Raw genomic sequence first — 16,761 nt, 5'->3', positions numbered from 1 at the left:
TAGAGTCTATATCATAGACATAGAAATATTTCCGTTAAAATCTGTGATTTCTATTTGAGACTATCAAGATGAGTCTTATATTATTGTATACTATTGTTGTACTTTACAATCTCTATGTTTTCTCTATTCCTTATTATACATAATTGCCAATTACGTCACCTATTTTCTTACTCTTGTACTTCTTTTTTTGACTTGTTAATCAATGTGAATGAATACGTCACCATTTGTGCAGACATATACCTCATACATACAAGGACAAATTACACAATCAATACCCCTTGAGATCGTAAAGAAAACGTAATAGAAATTGGTTAGAATTATTTCTCTGTCTACAAAATAAATTTAGCTATCTAATGCATTCGATTTATAATTTTGGACCGATAGTTGCGAAAGTCTTGTAGCACTTTTGTTTCTATTGTAGGTAATACTTTTGGTTTTAATGCTATTTGTAATACGTAAAACACTTTCCAATATTAAATACACATTTTTATAACAAAACGCCCTCGTACAAAAAAATCTAATTACCACATTTTATAATTAACAACAACAAAAACGTAGTCAATTGATCCTGGACGCTCTGAGCTAACAATATTTTACTCTATATTAAAAATTCGTTTTGTTTGTTTACTTTTGTGCTACTTGAAAATAAATGCTTCGGAGCGTCCAGAATAGTTTGTGAGTATACAAACGGCGAGCGTTGGCGCTCGCGACTGGCACACGAACAGACGGACCCATCGACCAGCCGCGGGGGGGCCGCGCGGCAACTAAACATAACCTATACACAACGCAACGAACAAACAAACGAGAGGAACGACGAACGGCGCGCGACCCCGCCGCGGGACGACACTCGCGTGTCCCGCAACATCTCATAAATGTATTGAAAATAATTTATCAATCGCTCAAGGTACCATTTTTCACTTACGAAACAATTATAGTGGTCGTTTTGACGTTACAAGTTTATAAATCACTTCGCATCTGATATTTGATTCGATATAGCAATATATATGTATAATATACAATTGGAACTCCTATTATTATTAATTACCTAATTTTCTCCCTCTCATAAATCACAATCGGTAACAAGATAACTCAATAAGAAAACAGTGTAGAGATTTTTTTTGTCTTAGTCGGGAATCGGCCCGGGGCGGCCGCCGGGCCGGGCGGCGGGCGCGCCGGGCCCGGCGGTCATATCACAGCTCGCGCGGGAACGTCCACCGCACGATAACACTCGGTCCTCCGCCCAAAACGATTAAAAAATAAATACGTGACTAACTCGAGCCGGCGGCCGCGAGGCGCGGGCGCGGCCGGCGCGCACACTTATATCTAACGTAAGGACACTTGGGACGGCGCGGCCGCGCGGCGTCAGTCGATCACGACGTAGGGCAGCGCCAGCAGCTCGCCCAGCCGCGCGCACTCGTGCCACTCCGCGAACAGCGCGGGCCGCGGCGGCCGCCCCAGCGCGTCGCGCGCCTCCGCCGCCGCCGGCGCCAGCGCCGCGCGCAGCGCCGCCTCGCCGCGCGCCGCCTCCGCCAGCGCCAGCACCGGCGCGGCCGCCGCCTGCGCGTACGAGCAGGGCGCCGCCCGCAGCGCCGCGTCGCACGCCGCCAGCAGCGCGCGCCCGTCGATGTCCGCTTTCGTCCGCTCCACGGTGCGGTGCGAGCTCGGCTCGAGCGCGAACTCCCTCGCGGGCGGCGCGTCCGCCGCGGGGCTCGCGCGCGCCTCGAACTGCGCCTCCTCCTCGGCGTCGAGCAGCGGCGCCTTCAGTCTCTCGCTCGGCTCGAGCGGCGCGATCCGGACCGCCTCGGCCTCGATCCGCGGCCCGTCGTCCCGCGCCGCGGCGGCCCCCGGGTCCGGCGCGGGGGAGGCCGGGGGCTCCGGCCTCGCGTCGGGCGGCGAGCCGGGGTCGTCGTCGTCCGCCGGCTCGGGCGGCGGCGGCGGCGGGTCCTCGAGCGGGTAGGGGCGCGGCGGCGGCGTCGGCGGCGGCGGCGGCGGCGAGGGCGGGGGCGGCGCGAACTCCGTCCAGGGCAGGTCGAGGCCCAGCGGCACGCGCGCGAGGTTCTTGACGCAGGCGTCGTCCGAGTAGTCGGAGTACTTGTAGAGCGGCACGACGGCGGCGAAGAGGCCGTCGCGGTCGGGGTGCGCGGCGCGGCGCACGGCGTAGGGGTGCGGGTGCGGCGGCGCGCGCGTGCCGTTGACGCCGGGCAGCAGCGCGTGGTGCAGCAGCTGCACGTGCAGCGGCTCCACGGCGAGGCGGTGCGCCGCGGGGCACTCCGCCTGCGCCTCGTCGTGCTCGCACGTGCACTCGGGGTACTCGCGCTCGTCCTCCAGCGGGAAGATGCTCGGCGCGGGCGGCTCGCTGCTGCCGTTGCGCATCGGCGACTCCACCTTCACCGGACTCGCTGCAATTTACCATTTCATCTACAAAAACGATTTTTATTTATTGAATTCTTGACTCGATAGGTATGATACATCTACATGTTCAAAATATTTATGAGCAAAAGTCACGTCAATAGAGGTCACAACATAAACTACATCTAAAGTTTAAAAGAATGCCTACTGTCAAGTATATTCACATGTTGCGTATAAGAAACAAGCACAAGGCTCACTCACGGTCCGGCTCTATTAGCATGACGTCGGGCGAGGCGGGCGAGCCGGGCGAGGGCGGGCGCGACGTCGCCGTCTTGCTGCCCCGAGACTGGATCTGCTCTAGCAGCTCCTTCGTCGTCTTCACCTGCAATTTACCACGGATTTATATTATTAGAGTATTAAGAAAGGTAGTAAATCGAAAGCATACTAATTTTATGAATTCAACAGGTCCAGAATTTATATTAAAACGAGCTGAATCAATCAGTTAAACAAAAAACAGTGTATTAAGAAATATTTGAATCAATAAACTAAATTGGAAAATAATTCTTTAACACTGTTATGATGAATGATCATGAATCTTTTACTGTCTTGTTTAAATTATAATTTTAATGGTTACTTATTAATACTACATAAATTAATCATAAGCAATATGAACACACAATTCACTAAGATATAATTATATTCCTTGATTTAATTCACCGGTATCGAAGACGCCCGCCCTATATGACAAGAGGTGGTCAGGACTCCGGCAGTAGCTGGGTTCGCAACCTTCTCTCCCTCTAGCGAAGGTGGACGGCCTAGGAAACTGGCAACGGTGACCAAAGTTATCTTTCCCTTCCAGCCCATAGTTTTCTTGTCCCGGCTGAGCCTTAAGCCCGCTCCACATTCTCGCGAGAATCTCGCGAGAACGTGAGGAAAGCACGAGAAACGAGAATGTGGAGCCGATACGAATCGGGTTTTTTCGCATTCTCGCGAGAACGCGAAAAAAAGAGAGAACGCGAGAACGTTCTCGCGAGATTATCGCGAGAATGTGGAGCGGGCTCTAGGCTCGCCTCCAAAACCCGGTGAAGCTTTACACGTCGAATTGAAAAAAAAAGCCCGAAAGACATATCTGGTAGTCTGTCGTCCTGTGTAGTTAGCGTACCTTCTTAGCGCCGGCGGGCGGCAGGCGGTGCGCGAGCGCGGTGTACGGGTCGGCCGCGTCGCGCCGCCAGCCGTTGCGGCGCTCGCCCGCCGCCGCGCCGTTGCGCGCGCCCCACGCGCCCGCCGCACCGCCCACACCCACCGCGCCGACCGCGCCCGCCGGCGTCTCCGTGCCGGTGCCCGCGCGACTGTGGCCCCTGTGCACACGGACAACATTTATTACATACTTCAAACATAGATTAGTAAAGATACTTCGCCGCCTTGAAATTTAATGAAGCCACAAACGGCTTATTAGTAAGTTCTTTTGTTGAATTCTTGACAAATAAAAACATTTTTAGAGAAAATTTACGAATAAATAATGAATACTGCGTAATTTACATAATATATAAATAATTATTTCAAATATTTTAGGGACATTTTAGCACGGAGACCTGGCAAAATCTTTTTTACGCAACTATTTCAATTCTCAAAACTGGATACATTTTTTTGTTAGGAGTGAGTAATCTTTACTAATCTATGACTTCAAAAAAAAGCTTCGTCCGGATCATCATCATCATCAATAACCCATTACTGTCCCACTGCTGGGAACGGGTCTCCTCTCATAATAAGAAGGATTAGGCCTTAGTCCACCGCACTGGCCAAATGCGTATTGGTAGACTTCAAATACCCTTGAGATTTTTTTTTATAAATCTCAAGGTTTAGCAAGTGATAATTAATTTCTAATACACAGGTAACTTAGAAAAAATCAGACGTGCCTGCGATTTTAACCTCTGACACCTCGATCGAGAGGCAGATTTCTTAACCACTAGGCTATCACTGCTTTAATTAATATAAATTGCTACACCCTTACAGGGTTTCATGACACTGTATGAAAATTTGTAACACGTTTATATGTATGTGATAACCGCCTGATGCAATAAAGATTATGATTATGAAGTATTCAGACTCTCGCTCGGTCCGAAATCTTGGGTCGCTATGATATTGGGCTCTTTAAGAAAAGAGCAAAAACAGCTTATTCTCGAGGTCGGGCATGCATTGGCGACTCTTCTGGTATGGCTGGTAGTCCATGAATGTTTTCCATCATTTTATTGTTAGGTATAATAGTAAAAAATAGTAAAATCGAACAGGCACTCTATTCTGTATATATTTTACAATTGTGTTTATGTGTGACACGTAAGACCTCTATCGGAAAAAGAGTCCACCTGGACAACTTATAGGTACCGGAAATATATAAAACATATGCTAGACTAAACACATCTTCATTATCAAAGGCCGAAACGCTGCCTAAGGGCAGATAACATCACCGATGAGCACTTTTTCACACTGATGAAATTTACACCAACAAACCTAATATTTTGACATCTATAAACAATTTTCTTTTTGAACATAAGCCCAATGATTTATTTTATAAAAAATCAATGTTTAAAAGTTATATTTCCTTAAAAACAACAAAGAATAAACCAGATTATTTCAAACAATGAAAACATTTAGACTTTGTTTACAATATAGTAAAATTCTTATCATTGACCCATTATGAATTCAAAAGATTCATTATGTTACAATGTACCTTGCATTACCGTTTGTACATTTGTACCATTACTGATTATTGTTACAACTTTATTAGAATGTATTTGAATGATTAAGATATTACTTGTGTTGTTTATTGAGAATGAATCATGCTAAATAAAGTAACTTATATTCTATTCTTTGCTTAATTTTTTAAGTTTAATTTTATAATGAATACTAAAAATTGTAAATATTGCATGACTTATGTGACAAATAAAGTATATGAAGAGCTAAGGTCACCTAAGCGTATAAAAAAATAAAAACTCCTGCGTATAACTAAGTAATAGTTATATAACTTACCGAAGAAAGTAATCTTTTTCTACATAGCAATTTATTAAACATGTTTCTTAAGTCCGAACAACTTCTAATACTATTACTCACCTTCTTTTCTTAGGTTTTTTGTCCCTTTTCGCCTTCTTGTCATCGTGGAGAGGTTCGGGGGACGGCGGCCTCTTCACAGCTGTAACAAAAGGTTCAATTTTACCTTTGATATATTTTTAATTTTAACTTCAAATATTCATTATTAAAAATTTCAAATAAGGGTATTTTCCTTAAGCTTTGTAAATGATCTATTAAAGTTTTTTTTTGTATAATTATGTTATTGGTCTCTGACTAATTTAATTTAATGTAAGTGGTTATGTAACCTAAATAATAACTGTTTTTGTGTATAAGTCTGTCTGTCTGTCCCTTCCTTTGTGTGTGTGTGTTGCGCGTTCGTGTCTGTCCGTCCCTGATCGTTTTTGTGTGTCTGTGAGCTTGCGAGTGTGTGTGTTGTGTGTTTGTTTGTGTGAGCGTTCGTGTCTGTCTGACCTTGAGCGTGTTTGTGTGTCTGTGAGCTAGCGCGCGTGTGTGTGTTGTGCGCTCGTGTCTGTCCGTCCCTGAGCGTGTTTGTGTGTCTATGAGCTCGCGTGTGTGTTTGTATGTTTTTGTCGGTGTGTGTGGACATAGGAAAAGTCCCTGTGTGGGGCTACAAGTGTCATTATGTGCGCAACTCACGCGGTGTGACGGGCTTGAGAGGCGCGGGCGGCGGCGGCGCGGGCGGGTCGTCGTCCACGAGGATCACGTCCTGCGAGTCCGACTCGTACCCACCCCATGCTGCAATAACAAACTCACGTTATTAACATACTTCGAAAATGAGGAGGTTCGTGTAAAGGCCGTATGTAGTCTTTATTAATTTTCGACGGCAGCAAACAACAAACGGCTATCTACAAGTACTTGTAGATAGCCGTTTGTTTTGTTTTTTGCTGCCGTCGATTTATACACGTTTAAGTTAATGCAGAAAAATAGAAATCAATTATTAATGAAAACACATTGAAATTTATTTTGACCCGACTCTGGAGGGTAAAAATAAATGTATGTATATCCTATTGTTTGGCACGCCCTGCAGCCCAAATGGCTAGACGAATTTTAACATTTGAGGTATTGTTGGCCTCGACTAAATTGTGGTAATGACATTGGCTATATTTTTAGCAGTTAGTTTTTTTTGTTTTTGTTTTTATTCGCCTAGTTATATTATAAGAGTATCAAATTTATTTCAACTTAGGACGCACTAGATATCTATAGGCGTACATTAGGGAGTCCTAAACTTACGCTTATAGTTATGGGGGATCCTATTTAAAAAGCTGAAATATCCATTGTAGTAATGCAGGCAACAATATATGAATCCCTTTTATATTTATCAAAATCAAATAACTTCACATTATACTGTCATTCAATGTAAATAAACAACAAAACAATATGTTTTAAATGTTTATAATATAAGAATAATATGTACACCTATATAAATGCAGGTAACAACGATAGTTGAAATCAATGTTTAACTTTTTATAGTTATATTATGTGTTTCATCATTCATATGATCATTTATTAAAAATCCCCTTAATTTTAGACAATATTCATGTTATATTTTTATGGACAATTATTCAAAATTAATAGGTCAAAAACTAGTGAAACCTATATATACACAGGTTTTTACGTTATATAATTTACATATTTTTGAATTCTTATATAATAAGTATATTGATTGTATAAGTTTAATATAAGCAAGTATTACCTGGCCTGGAAGGTGGCCTCGGACTGTTCACCGCTGGGCTCACCACTTGCTGTAAATATTTGCCAATTCAGTGCATAATCCAAATTTCAGATCTTTTTATACTTTCATGGATATCTACATCGAATCAGTATGAATTTTTGTAAGAGAAATAATTAATCAATACATCATTCAAATTTGAGATATCCATAGAGAAAAAACCATAGAAGTTATCAAAATGTGCAGTTATGATTGTAACCAAAGGAATAAACAGTAATGAAATGCAAATAATTAATAAGAAAAAATTCTAATGAATTACCAATTATATTTTTTGTAGTGATCATTTAATTTTTTAAATTGAAAATTAATTATGCTGTTAGAATATCAATTTTGAAACTTACCCTCGAGAGGGCGGGGGAGGTGAGAGGAGTCCCGCCCAACCGTCGCACTTGTCGCTCGGCTGATGACCGATTTGAACCTAAAATTTAGAATTACACATGAAAATTATAATCTTTTAAAAGCTATAACTCCATTATGATACTCCAATATTTTATAACTTTTAACTACATTTGCCTTTCATTCACCTTTAACACCTTTGCAGCGTTTCGAATTTCTTTTTGCAACAGACAAATGGAATACAGTTCAACTGTCTTTTAAGAGTTGAGCACATGGACTAGTATACAAGTATGTATATGGACAAATGAACCGACTTTAGAACACTTAAAGTCCAACTTAAATATATTGCTTTGAGGACCTAAACTGCAATGCATGATGTTTATTAAATTTAAAAAAAAAATAGTAAGATTGTGGATGCACCACTGAAGTACGAAGAGACCTTTACATATGTTCATATGATCCTTAGGCAAATAATTCTAATATAGTAATCAAAAATGTACATCAAACTATTTACAGGTCACACAGTCTTATTACAACCGAAACGGCGTATTGGCGTGTTGCCAAAAAATCACCCAAGTGTGGCGCAAACTCATTAAACCCTATTTTGTTAAGTGTCTTTTAGCAATTAGTAACGAGTTATTTAAAACATTCGTACCAACATTTGCGAGATTTTAAATTATTTAAATCATAATTTCTTAGTCGCATTGGAAAAAAGAGGGTGAACTTTAAAAGCGCTCGCACGTATCACACAATACCGACTAAATGAAGTGGTTTTATTTGTGTAAACAAGATAAAGTTATTTTCTTTGTGTATATTTATATTTCATGGCAACTGTTGTTGTTTTGTGTTTAATGTTACTATTTAGACTCTCCCTTAGATAGGGAGGCTATAAGCATATTGCACCAAGTTGCTCAATATTTTTTGATACATATAGATTTCAGTATTACATTTTAATGATATTATTTTTAATTGTTTTTATACAATAATCTGCACTATATTGCACTTAAAAAATAAAAATATTTAAATTATACTTTGTTTGTATCCTTGTCTGTAAAATTTGCGCCATTTACTAGCCAACTTTATAGTGTCGAATTTAATGTCAGTTTTATAAAAAAATATATCGCTGCTTAGCGATAAGGCCGCCTACTGCATACTGTTTTTACCTTAATTAATACTGTTAAATTCTACTGTAAGTGTGCAATAAAGAGTATTCTATTCTATGTCTCATTATTTTCCCCCCAATTTATAATTTCGAAAAATTATTTGAAGTTGCTAACCAGTGTGTCCCGGGGAGGCTACCGAGGGTATGACGAGGTCCCGCCACCGCTTCACCAGCACCTTGGCGCGGCGCGCGAGAGTCGGGTCTGTGGTCTTCCGTCGGAGCTCGTTCACGTGCTTTCCCAGTCTGGTGGTCTGCAAAATGTAAGTTTACTACGGTTAATTTTGTAAAGATAGAAGAACGCTCAGTGGTTCGACTCTGGCACCACCGCCATCACACCTGTTTCTCCCTAATAACAGCAGCGTTGTGTGCGCTACTATGTTATGGTTTGAAGGGTGTGGTAAGTGAGATATACTTTTTAGAGGCATTACAGCTTAGTCCTTATGGGTATCGGCGCATCTGTAGCCGACCTCGGGTAGATATCTAATGTTATCTGGGGATGATAAAAGATGTCCATAGGTGGCAGTAGCCACTAGCCACTTATCATCAGATATTATAAAAAAATAATAACTTGTGCATATAATATATCAAATCTAATATTTATAGACTATTAAACTACTTATAGTATAGTAATATATCTTTTGCCATAACATACTTTCTGTAAAAATTTTCAAGAGCATGACCCTTGTAAGTGACGTTATCGGATGGATCAATACAGGCCACATACTGTAATTTTTCAGTCACAATATGATTGAGCTGTGTCATTTTCACCTAGATACATTTTTTATAGACCACTTACAAAGCTTATTACAGAGACACATATTAAATATTTAAAAAAATATGCACTGTGTTACTTGGATACCAAAATGCAAACATTACAATAATTTATAGAAATGAAATAAGGTCAGGTATTGATCAATACCTCATAATAAATACTGTACACCTGCATCAAAACTTGAGCAAATTTTCTTTATTTATGTTTATTTGTTATATCACATTTAGGTATATATCTGCAGTAGATATCAAGTGTTATGTTATAATAATTTAAATGCCTGTTTTTGGTGTTACAATTGGTTCCCAAAGATCAGAGCTTAATTATGAAAATCGAATTTTCACTCAAAAAGAAAATAGTTATTTAAATTACCTCCAACAGCTCTTTTGTGATATTGAATTTTTCCAATATGGATATAATTTCGTTGACAGCCTGCATGTCGACCACCTGAAAGTGAAAAGTAAAAAAATAAATACAAATAAAATATAATCAATATATATAACAGTCTGATACATAATAGGTTCCAAGTTCGATCCCCGAACTGACAAATAAAAAAATATGATGAGTGTTGACTTCTGTTGTGGTGTCTGTGTATTCGTCTTTGGTCACATAGAACATAGAAAAAAATGTTTGTGGGCGATATACATGAAAAACCCTTTAAGTATATTTATATTAGATTATAAATTATTAATTTACATTGAAAGACATTACAAGTCACTTGTATGAAACATTTTAAGCTTGAGAATTAGGTTTAAACATTTAATGCACATATCCTTTTTAAGGTTGATCTTAGGAAGAATAACAGCCGCATTGATTATACTATTCTATAATGTATGTCGGCCAATTACATTTTTTTATTTCATGAATTTTTGGAGTTATAAATTCCTAAGCAAACTTTCATTTGATTAGCGGAAACTCGTGTCCCACCGCTGGGCACTTTCTCAATACTAGGTAGGTTTAAGGTAGGCACGTAGGTTGTAAGGTATAAATTAACTAAGCTGTACATTTCAAATAAGGTGTAATATTAATATGATATAATACCTTTTGCACATGGAAGAATGTACAGAACCCAGGTCAAATATTTTAATTTTATAAAATAAACCCTAATTTTATTTAAACTTTTCGTTCATAAATTATGAAACAATAACCAAGCAAATTATTAATCATAATTCAATACCTAAAGCCTAAAACTTTGTGTATAATAAGTAAACTAAATGTTAAATGCATAGTATATTCAAAAAATTTCCTCCTATCTTCTATATTCAGAACGAGACATAATTGTGATTACATATAAATAAATAAACAGCTATTATATGGGTAATTTAAAAATCAAACAATTAGCAAAATTCATAATACAATCAAGGAAAAGAATTTTTTTTTGTATAATAAATACCACTTATACCAAGATTTGTATGAGATTATAATTCGTCATCAACGTAGTAACATATATATTATGCTATACAGTACACATATATTATGCTAAACATATCAGTTTGTTTACAAATAAATAAATAATAAAATTTTTTACTACATGTGACTAACCACTTTTCTGCATAAAACTACAAAATTATTCCGACTGGTAAAAAGAAATATTCTGCATCCAACTTTTTTGTACCTGGGTTTTTAAGATGTAAGAAAATTTCTGAAATAACCCGTTTTATAGATCATTTCTTGGACCTATGTTTAGTAACCAAAGGTAATTTGTAACAGAGGTGATGTATGGTGATGGAATTTCCTTATGATTCCTCATAAGGAAATTCCATTTCAAATTTCCAGAACAATTATCAACAAGAAAATATAGATATTTCTTAGAATAGTAAAAAATGCACATATGTATATAATCGACTTTAAAACATCTGTAATTATAATATAATATGTATATATATAATAATTGTAGCAAAATTCACATAATTCCTAGAATACTATAATAATAGTTGGAAAAAGCAAGAAATCTGACACATTTTTTAGACTATGAGAAAAAAAATATTTATCATCATACTTTTAAAAAATATATAATATATAGGAAAAAGTCTATATTGTCAACATACAGCATAAAATCCTATTTCGAGGTATCACAGATTGTAACTCAGTTTATCGTTCCAGCGCATTTTACGATCCTTGCCAATCAATACACAGAGCATTAAAACAAAAAAAAAAAATACTATCAACTTCCTACTATTGTGGTTAAGATTTCAATAAAATTTTCTACATATTGAGAAAAAGTTATGACAGGTGAATTCAAAAACTGATATGGTTGTTTATATGTTACATAAGCGGTGATAGCCTAGTGGTTTATGTGAAACCTCACAATCTGGAGTTTAAGGTTTGAATCCTAGACATATGCCTCTGATTACAACAGTGAAGGAAATTATTGTGTGGAAAACTTCACACCTTAATAGAGTTCTTTAAAAATATATATATAGCCCTGTGCAGAGTCTACCAATTGGCACTCAGACCATAGCATAAACCCCTCTCATTCTGAAAGGAGACCCATGACCAGTAGTAAGATAGTAATGGAATGAAAATTATGTTTTACTATCTGACCCGGCAAACATTGTGTTGCTACATAAATAAAAAAGTGTTAAGGGTGAATAACCCTTATCACTTAGGGGTATGAAACATAGATAGTAGCGGATTCTCAGACCTACTGAATATGCAAATAAAATTTGGTGAAAATCGGTAAAGCCGTTTCAATAATTTTATATACAAGATTTTAATATGAAATGTATGGATAAACTCCAGTGATATCCTAGTAAAATATCCTTCCTATCATATGGAGGAGAAATCAAAACAACTGATTAACCAAGATTCCAGGTGGAATGAGGGCCAATTAAGGGAATAGACTCATAATGGGTAGTAATAGTGTATACGGATACCTTGGGAACAATACTGCAGGAAAGTGGTCTCTTATTGGTTCAATAATAATTTTTTAAAGACTGACAATATTAATAGATGTGACTTAACATAAGATTTATTTGTCTGATGTAAGTAAGTTTGTTTGACTGGAGACATGGAATAAGAGCGTAATTTGATCAATTCATGTATAGCAGAATTATATACTTTGGTTTTTTTTTTTGTTAAATGAACCAAAATCAAGGTCTGAGTTAGAATCTGAAAAAAAGCATTACTGAAATAGTAAAAGGAAATATGGAAATGACATATGAAGACTACTTTATGATACAGTTTATGGCACCTAAAATGGCAGATTAAACTGTTATTTCTTATAAGAGAAAGAGAAAGAAATTCGAATAATTTCACTAAGTGTCTTAGATTTTCCTGGAGGTCCAATAAATTATTTTAAATGTAAGCTTTATTACATGTCTAACTATGTATTGGACTGTATTTTGCACACATGCATTGATATACACTTAAATTAAAGTTAACATATACACAAGTCACTCAAAATTGATCCTCCAAATTGCATTATGTGACCTCTGTTCACCCTGCTTTGAATTCACTAAATTTAAAGATTACCTTACACATTAGATATACACTGGTTCATTCTCTTTTAAAATAAATTGTTTCACATTCAACACTTAAATATGTCAGTGACAATTTAATATAAAAATTTAATGTATAATGTATTTTCTTTAATTTACTAAAACTTGCAATCATGTTTTGTTATTAAAAATATTGCTAGTAATAAATTATGTATAAAAATGTGTTTTAATGAAAGCAGATGAACTTAACAAGTAAGCATTTAACTGCTTAGGAAAGGTACACAAAAAGATATACGCACCCATTTTCATAACAAAACATTACAAGCAAAAGGTAATTAATGAGAAAAAACAATGAATTTCATTTAATACAGCACCTAATCAGTTGTTTGATAACAACAATGATAATAATTATTTACTGGGAAGTTACTAGGAAGTGTGTGATTATTGTGATTATGTTCAAAGTTTACTAGGAAGGACAAGAAAGTGTTCATTTAAATGTATATGGTTCTAATATGTAATAATAATGAAACTTAAGAATCTGAGGTATGTTTATCTGGCGAATCAAGATTTGAGTTTCCAACCACTAAGCTATCACTGCTGGGCAATGGACACTGAAGAATATGGTCATCGTCAACCCATTACTGGCCCACTGCTGGGCTCGGGTTTCCTCTCAGAATGAGAAGTATTAGGCCATAGTCCACTGCACTGGCCTAGTACATATTGGTAGATTTCATATACCTTTGAGATTTTTTTAAAGATCTCTCAGGTATGCATGTTTCCTAACAATGTTTTTCCTTTACCATTAGAGCAAGTTATATTTAATTCCTAATATGCACATAACTTTCAAAAATTAGAAGTGCGTGACTGAGATTTGATCCTCAGACATGACATGACATGACATGACTCCTTATACTTTATTTACTTATGTATTGTGTAGTCATAAATAAGTTACAACATTACATAATTTCTATCACTGGAAGATATCTATACTTCATCTACGGTGTTCTGTATATAATATAAGTCAAATATATAAAATAAAGGTATATCAAGTGACTCATATGTTTTCCTAGTATAATGATAAATTCACTATACTCTACCATTATGTATATTGTATAAATTTAAAAGTTTGTTGAACTTAGTATATTAAATAATTTACATAATCTAAGTTGAAATAATGAAGCGACTCTTAACTTATCTTAATGATCCTGATGTATATAAAACTCTAGCATTATTTATTATAAAAATTTGCATCAAAATTTAAGACCTCTTTTTTATTATTTAATTTTGCCTAGTGGTTTCACCCGAGTTTAAAAAATATTATGTATTGTATTAAAAAATGTGATGTTACATAGCCTAAAATCTTCTAATGAATTGGCAATAAAATTAATTTCTTCAAATATGACTGGTGCTTTCAGAGATTAAGACATTCTTATATTAGTTTAAAGTTTAAATTATATTTTTTGTGTATATTGTATATAGATTTTAAGTTTGTAAATAGATAGATATATTATATATAATTATGTTACTTAATTAAAATGAATAATAAGATGAATAAAGACATTCTTAACAAGCAATTTTTTTAGCTGCATAATATTATATTCATACAAATCTAATTGTTACCTAAATTACCTTCCGATTTTGCCTGTGGCAAATTCTATCAACTTTTAAATCATAGGTGTCTTAGTAGTTTTATACTTAAGTGTTTTTTTTCTTTATGTGTCATTGGTTGACCATTGATGTGCCAAGGCCTTTAAGAAATTTGTATAATAAGGAATCTCTACAGTTCTTTCTATGAATTTTCATTGATGCTTACCACACTATTATTTGGCATACACATGTGTGGTGATCAATTCAATTGGGAGCTTACTGCAACCTGCTAGATTACAAACTTTTCAATTAACTTTTCAAAACAACCAATTTTAGACTTTTGCCCAAGCCATTACCAACTTATTGAGAAGGATATTTGTAGCGTATTTAAGATGCTCCAAAATAGAATATATATCCATAGTTCTTACTAATTAAATTAAAGTTGTGGATGTCTTATCTTTCAAGGAAAGATCCGTCTGATACAAAATTCACATAGGAATCTGGTATTGTGCAAATGGATCATTTTGTTAATGTGCTTCTTTGGTCCTTAACATACATCATAAGGACCTCTTTCTTAACTTAATACATTTGGCATGCTTTTTATATCTGAAAAAATTTCTTACATCTGAAATTATACCTGGATTTTCATTGTAATCAAATTATTATGGGTTTGATGGTCCTGATAAGAGAATTATTTATAAAAAGAAAAACATAAAGTGAAAACTTTTTAGAAATATTCTTATATAGATCGCCTAGTATTGTTTACCTTAATGATTGCCTTATAATGGCCTTTTATGAGGCAAGAGTCTCTCCCTCCAACTTGCGAAGTTCTGGAGCATACTCTACCACACTCCTCCAATATGACAAAATAAGTAATATTAATCTTAAATACACAAATATTATAATACCGAAAATAGCATTCTTACAGAATAATTTATAGGTGTTTGTTCAGACCACATGGCTAGTCCGAACCACATGGTTTACCATAGTGCTAAGTGTATGCCAAATAGAGCAATTATGACTTAACAGCCCATGTGGACTTGTATAAAATACTTTATATTAATTTCTTGTAATACTCTGAGTCTGTTATAGTATAGTGTAGATGTATATTGCAGGTGTATTGGCAGTCAAGTTCATTGTCAGCAAATGCTATTCAGTAAAATGTAAGGATCACATTGCAGTCAAATACATACTTACAGTATGTATTAATTTGGTATCTTATAACTTGCTTAGAAAGATTTAAAATTAATACCAGTAACATTCTTGTAAGTTATCTAACAGAAGTATAGTTTGAATATCATAACCAAAGTCTGAAAGTACCAGGAACTATAACTTTGAGAAGCCTTCCTAAAAGTCGCATGAGGATGCTAAATTGTTACGAAAATTCCACTGACCTGATATTGCACCATCGTAACCAAAAAATAGACTTAGTAACATCTCCAGCCTCCACCAAATTGGATGGCGACCACCATGTGAACATGAGGTGCATTCCGAGTACCCACACCGCCGACGGAAACTCTCAACACGCGTAAAGCCAGAATACGAAAAATCTTTTATCACTAATCCGAGTTTAACGACTCTACCTGACGAAAATCTACGGGAAAGGTCGCGCGTGGCACAATTCCATACTTTCACATTGCAAAACATTTGGCACTAGGGACGGAGGGACGAGAGGAGCGCTGACGACGTCAGTGGCCCCGTACATCGCACTTCACGCTCACGTATCCCCACACAGACACCACATTTTCAACACACATCTCGCTTTATTCACTATCCAGCCTCTTAGATGAGACCTGTTACGCTTTTGCCACGGCATACGCCGCTAGGGAACCTCGAGGCAACCTCCCAAGAGGCCGAATCGCGACTCGAATCGGGTGTCACAGGCTCGTGTGGACCGTTTCCGTATCTCAGACTCGCTTATCGGACTTAAGATCTTCAAAACTCGGAAACTTACATTGTAATTGTTATCCAACGCATTCAGAAGTCGATTACTGAGCTCATGAGCGTTATTACTCATTTATAAACGAAAATATTTAACTAAATACGACGAACGTGTCTCGGCTGCGTCGTAATGGCGGACCGACGACTACGTATGCCCGTGCCAGGGCATTTTAGCCGAATAATTCAGCTGATATCTACTGAGGCGACGCACACTCGTGTTTTTCCGTTTCTTTTGACGGGAAAACTTGATGTTTACTCCTAATTCACACTAGATGGCGATGTGTCAGAGAATGAAATATTTCATTTTTTCGTATAAATTGCTGAAAATAATTGATTTTATACTATCAATTAATGCGCTTTG

At 37.1% G+C, this 16,761-nt stretch overlaps 1 protein-coding gene across 2 annotated transcripts; it reads right to left on the bottom strand.

Moving 5' to 3' along the window:
- Window positions 1-211: 211 nt before the first annotated feature.
- Window positions 212-16,612, bottom strand: LOC140754856 (uncharacterized). Of its 2 annotated transcripts, none has more exons than XM_073090005.1 (10): window positions 16,414-16,612; window positions 9,805-9,879; window positions 8,779-8,914; window positions 7,507-7,583; window positions 7,130-7,178; window positions 6,073-6,171; window positions 5,458-5,536; window positions 3,512-3,707; window positions 2,611-2,731; window positions 212-2,399 (listed from the first exon to the last, which is right to left on the bottom strand). In XM_073090005.1, the coding sequence occupies exons 1-10, from the start codon at window positions 16,474-16,476 to the stop codon at window positions 1,363-1,365; spliced, it is 1,932 nt and encodes a 643-aa protein (XP_072946106.1). In that variant the 5' UTR covers window positions 16,477-16,612; the 3' UTR covers window positions 212-1,362. The 2 variants fall into 2 exon arrangements, with proteins under 2 accessions (XP_072946106.1, XP_072946108.1); XM_073090007.1 differs by lacking the exon at window positions 16,414-16,612 and adding an exon at window positions 15,854-16,391.
- Between the last annotated feature and the right edge of the window lie 149 nt (window positions 16,613-16,761).

The sequence above is a fragment of the Epargyreus clarus genome, unplaced genomic scaffold (assembly GCF_041222505.1).
Source record: "Epargyreus clarus isolate Ecla_fem2 unplaced genomic scaffold, WU_Ecla_fem_2.2 ptg000031l, whole genome shotgun sequence".
In the NCBI taxonomy this organism is placed as follows: domain Eukaryota; kingdom Metazoa; phylum Arthropoda; class Insecta; order Lepidoptera; family Hesperiidae; genus Epargyreus; species Epargyreus clarus.
The sequence above is the reverse complement of the archived record's forward strand: the minus strand, read 5'-3'. Positions and strand labels throughout refer to the sequence as shown.

Bases quoted from the DNA above. Each gene is read 5' to 3' on its own strand.
- LOC140754856 (XM_073090005.1), bottom strand. From the start codon at position 16,476: ATGAGTAATAACGCTCATGAGCTCAGTAATCGACTTCTGAATGCGTTG. The intron at 6,172-7,129 runs GTAATACTTGCT...TTGTTATTGCAG, and splicing joins GAGGCCACCTTCCAGGCCAG to CATGGGGTGGGTACGAGTCG. The intron at 2,400-2,610 runs GTGAGTGAGCCT...GGTAAATTGCAG, and splicing joins CATGCTAATAGAGCCGGACC to CGAGTCCGGTGAAGGTGGAG.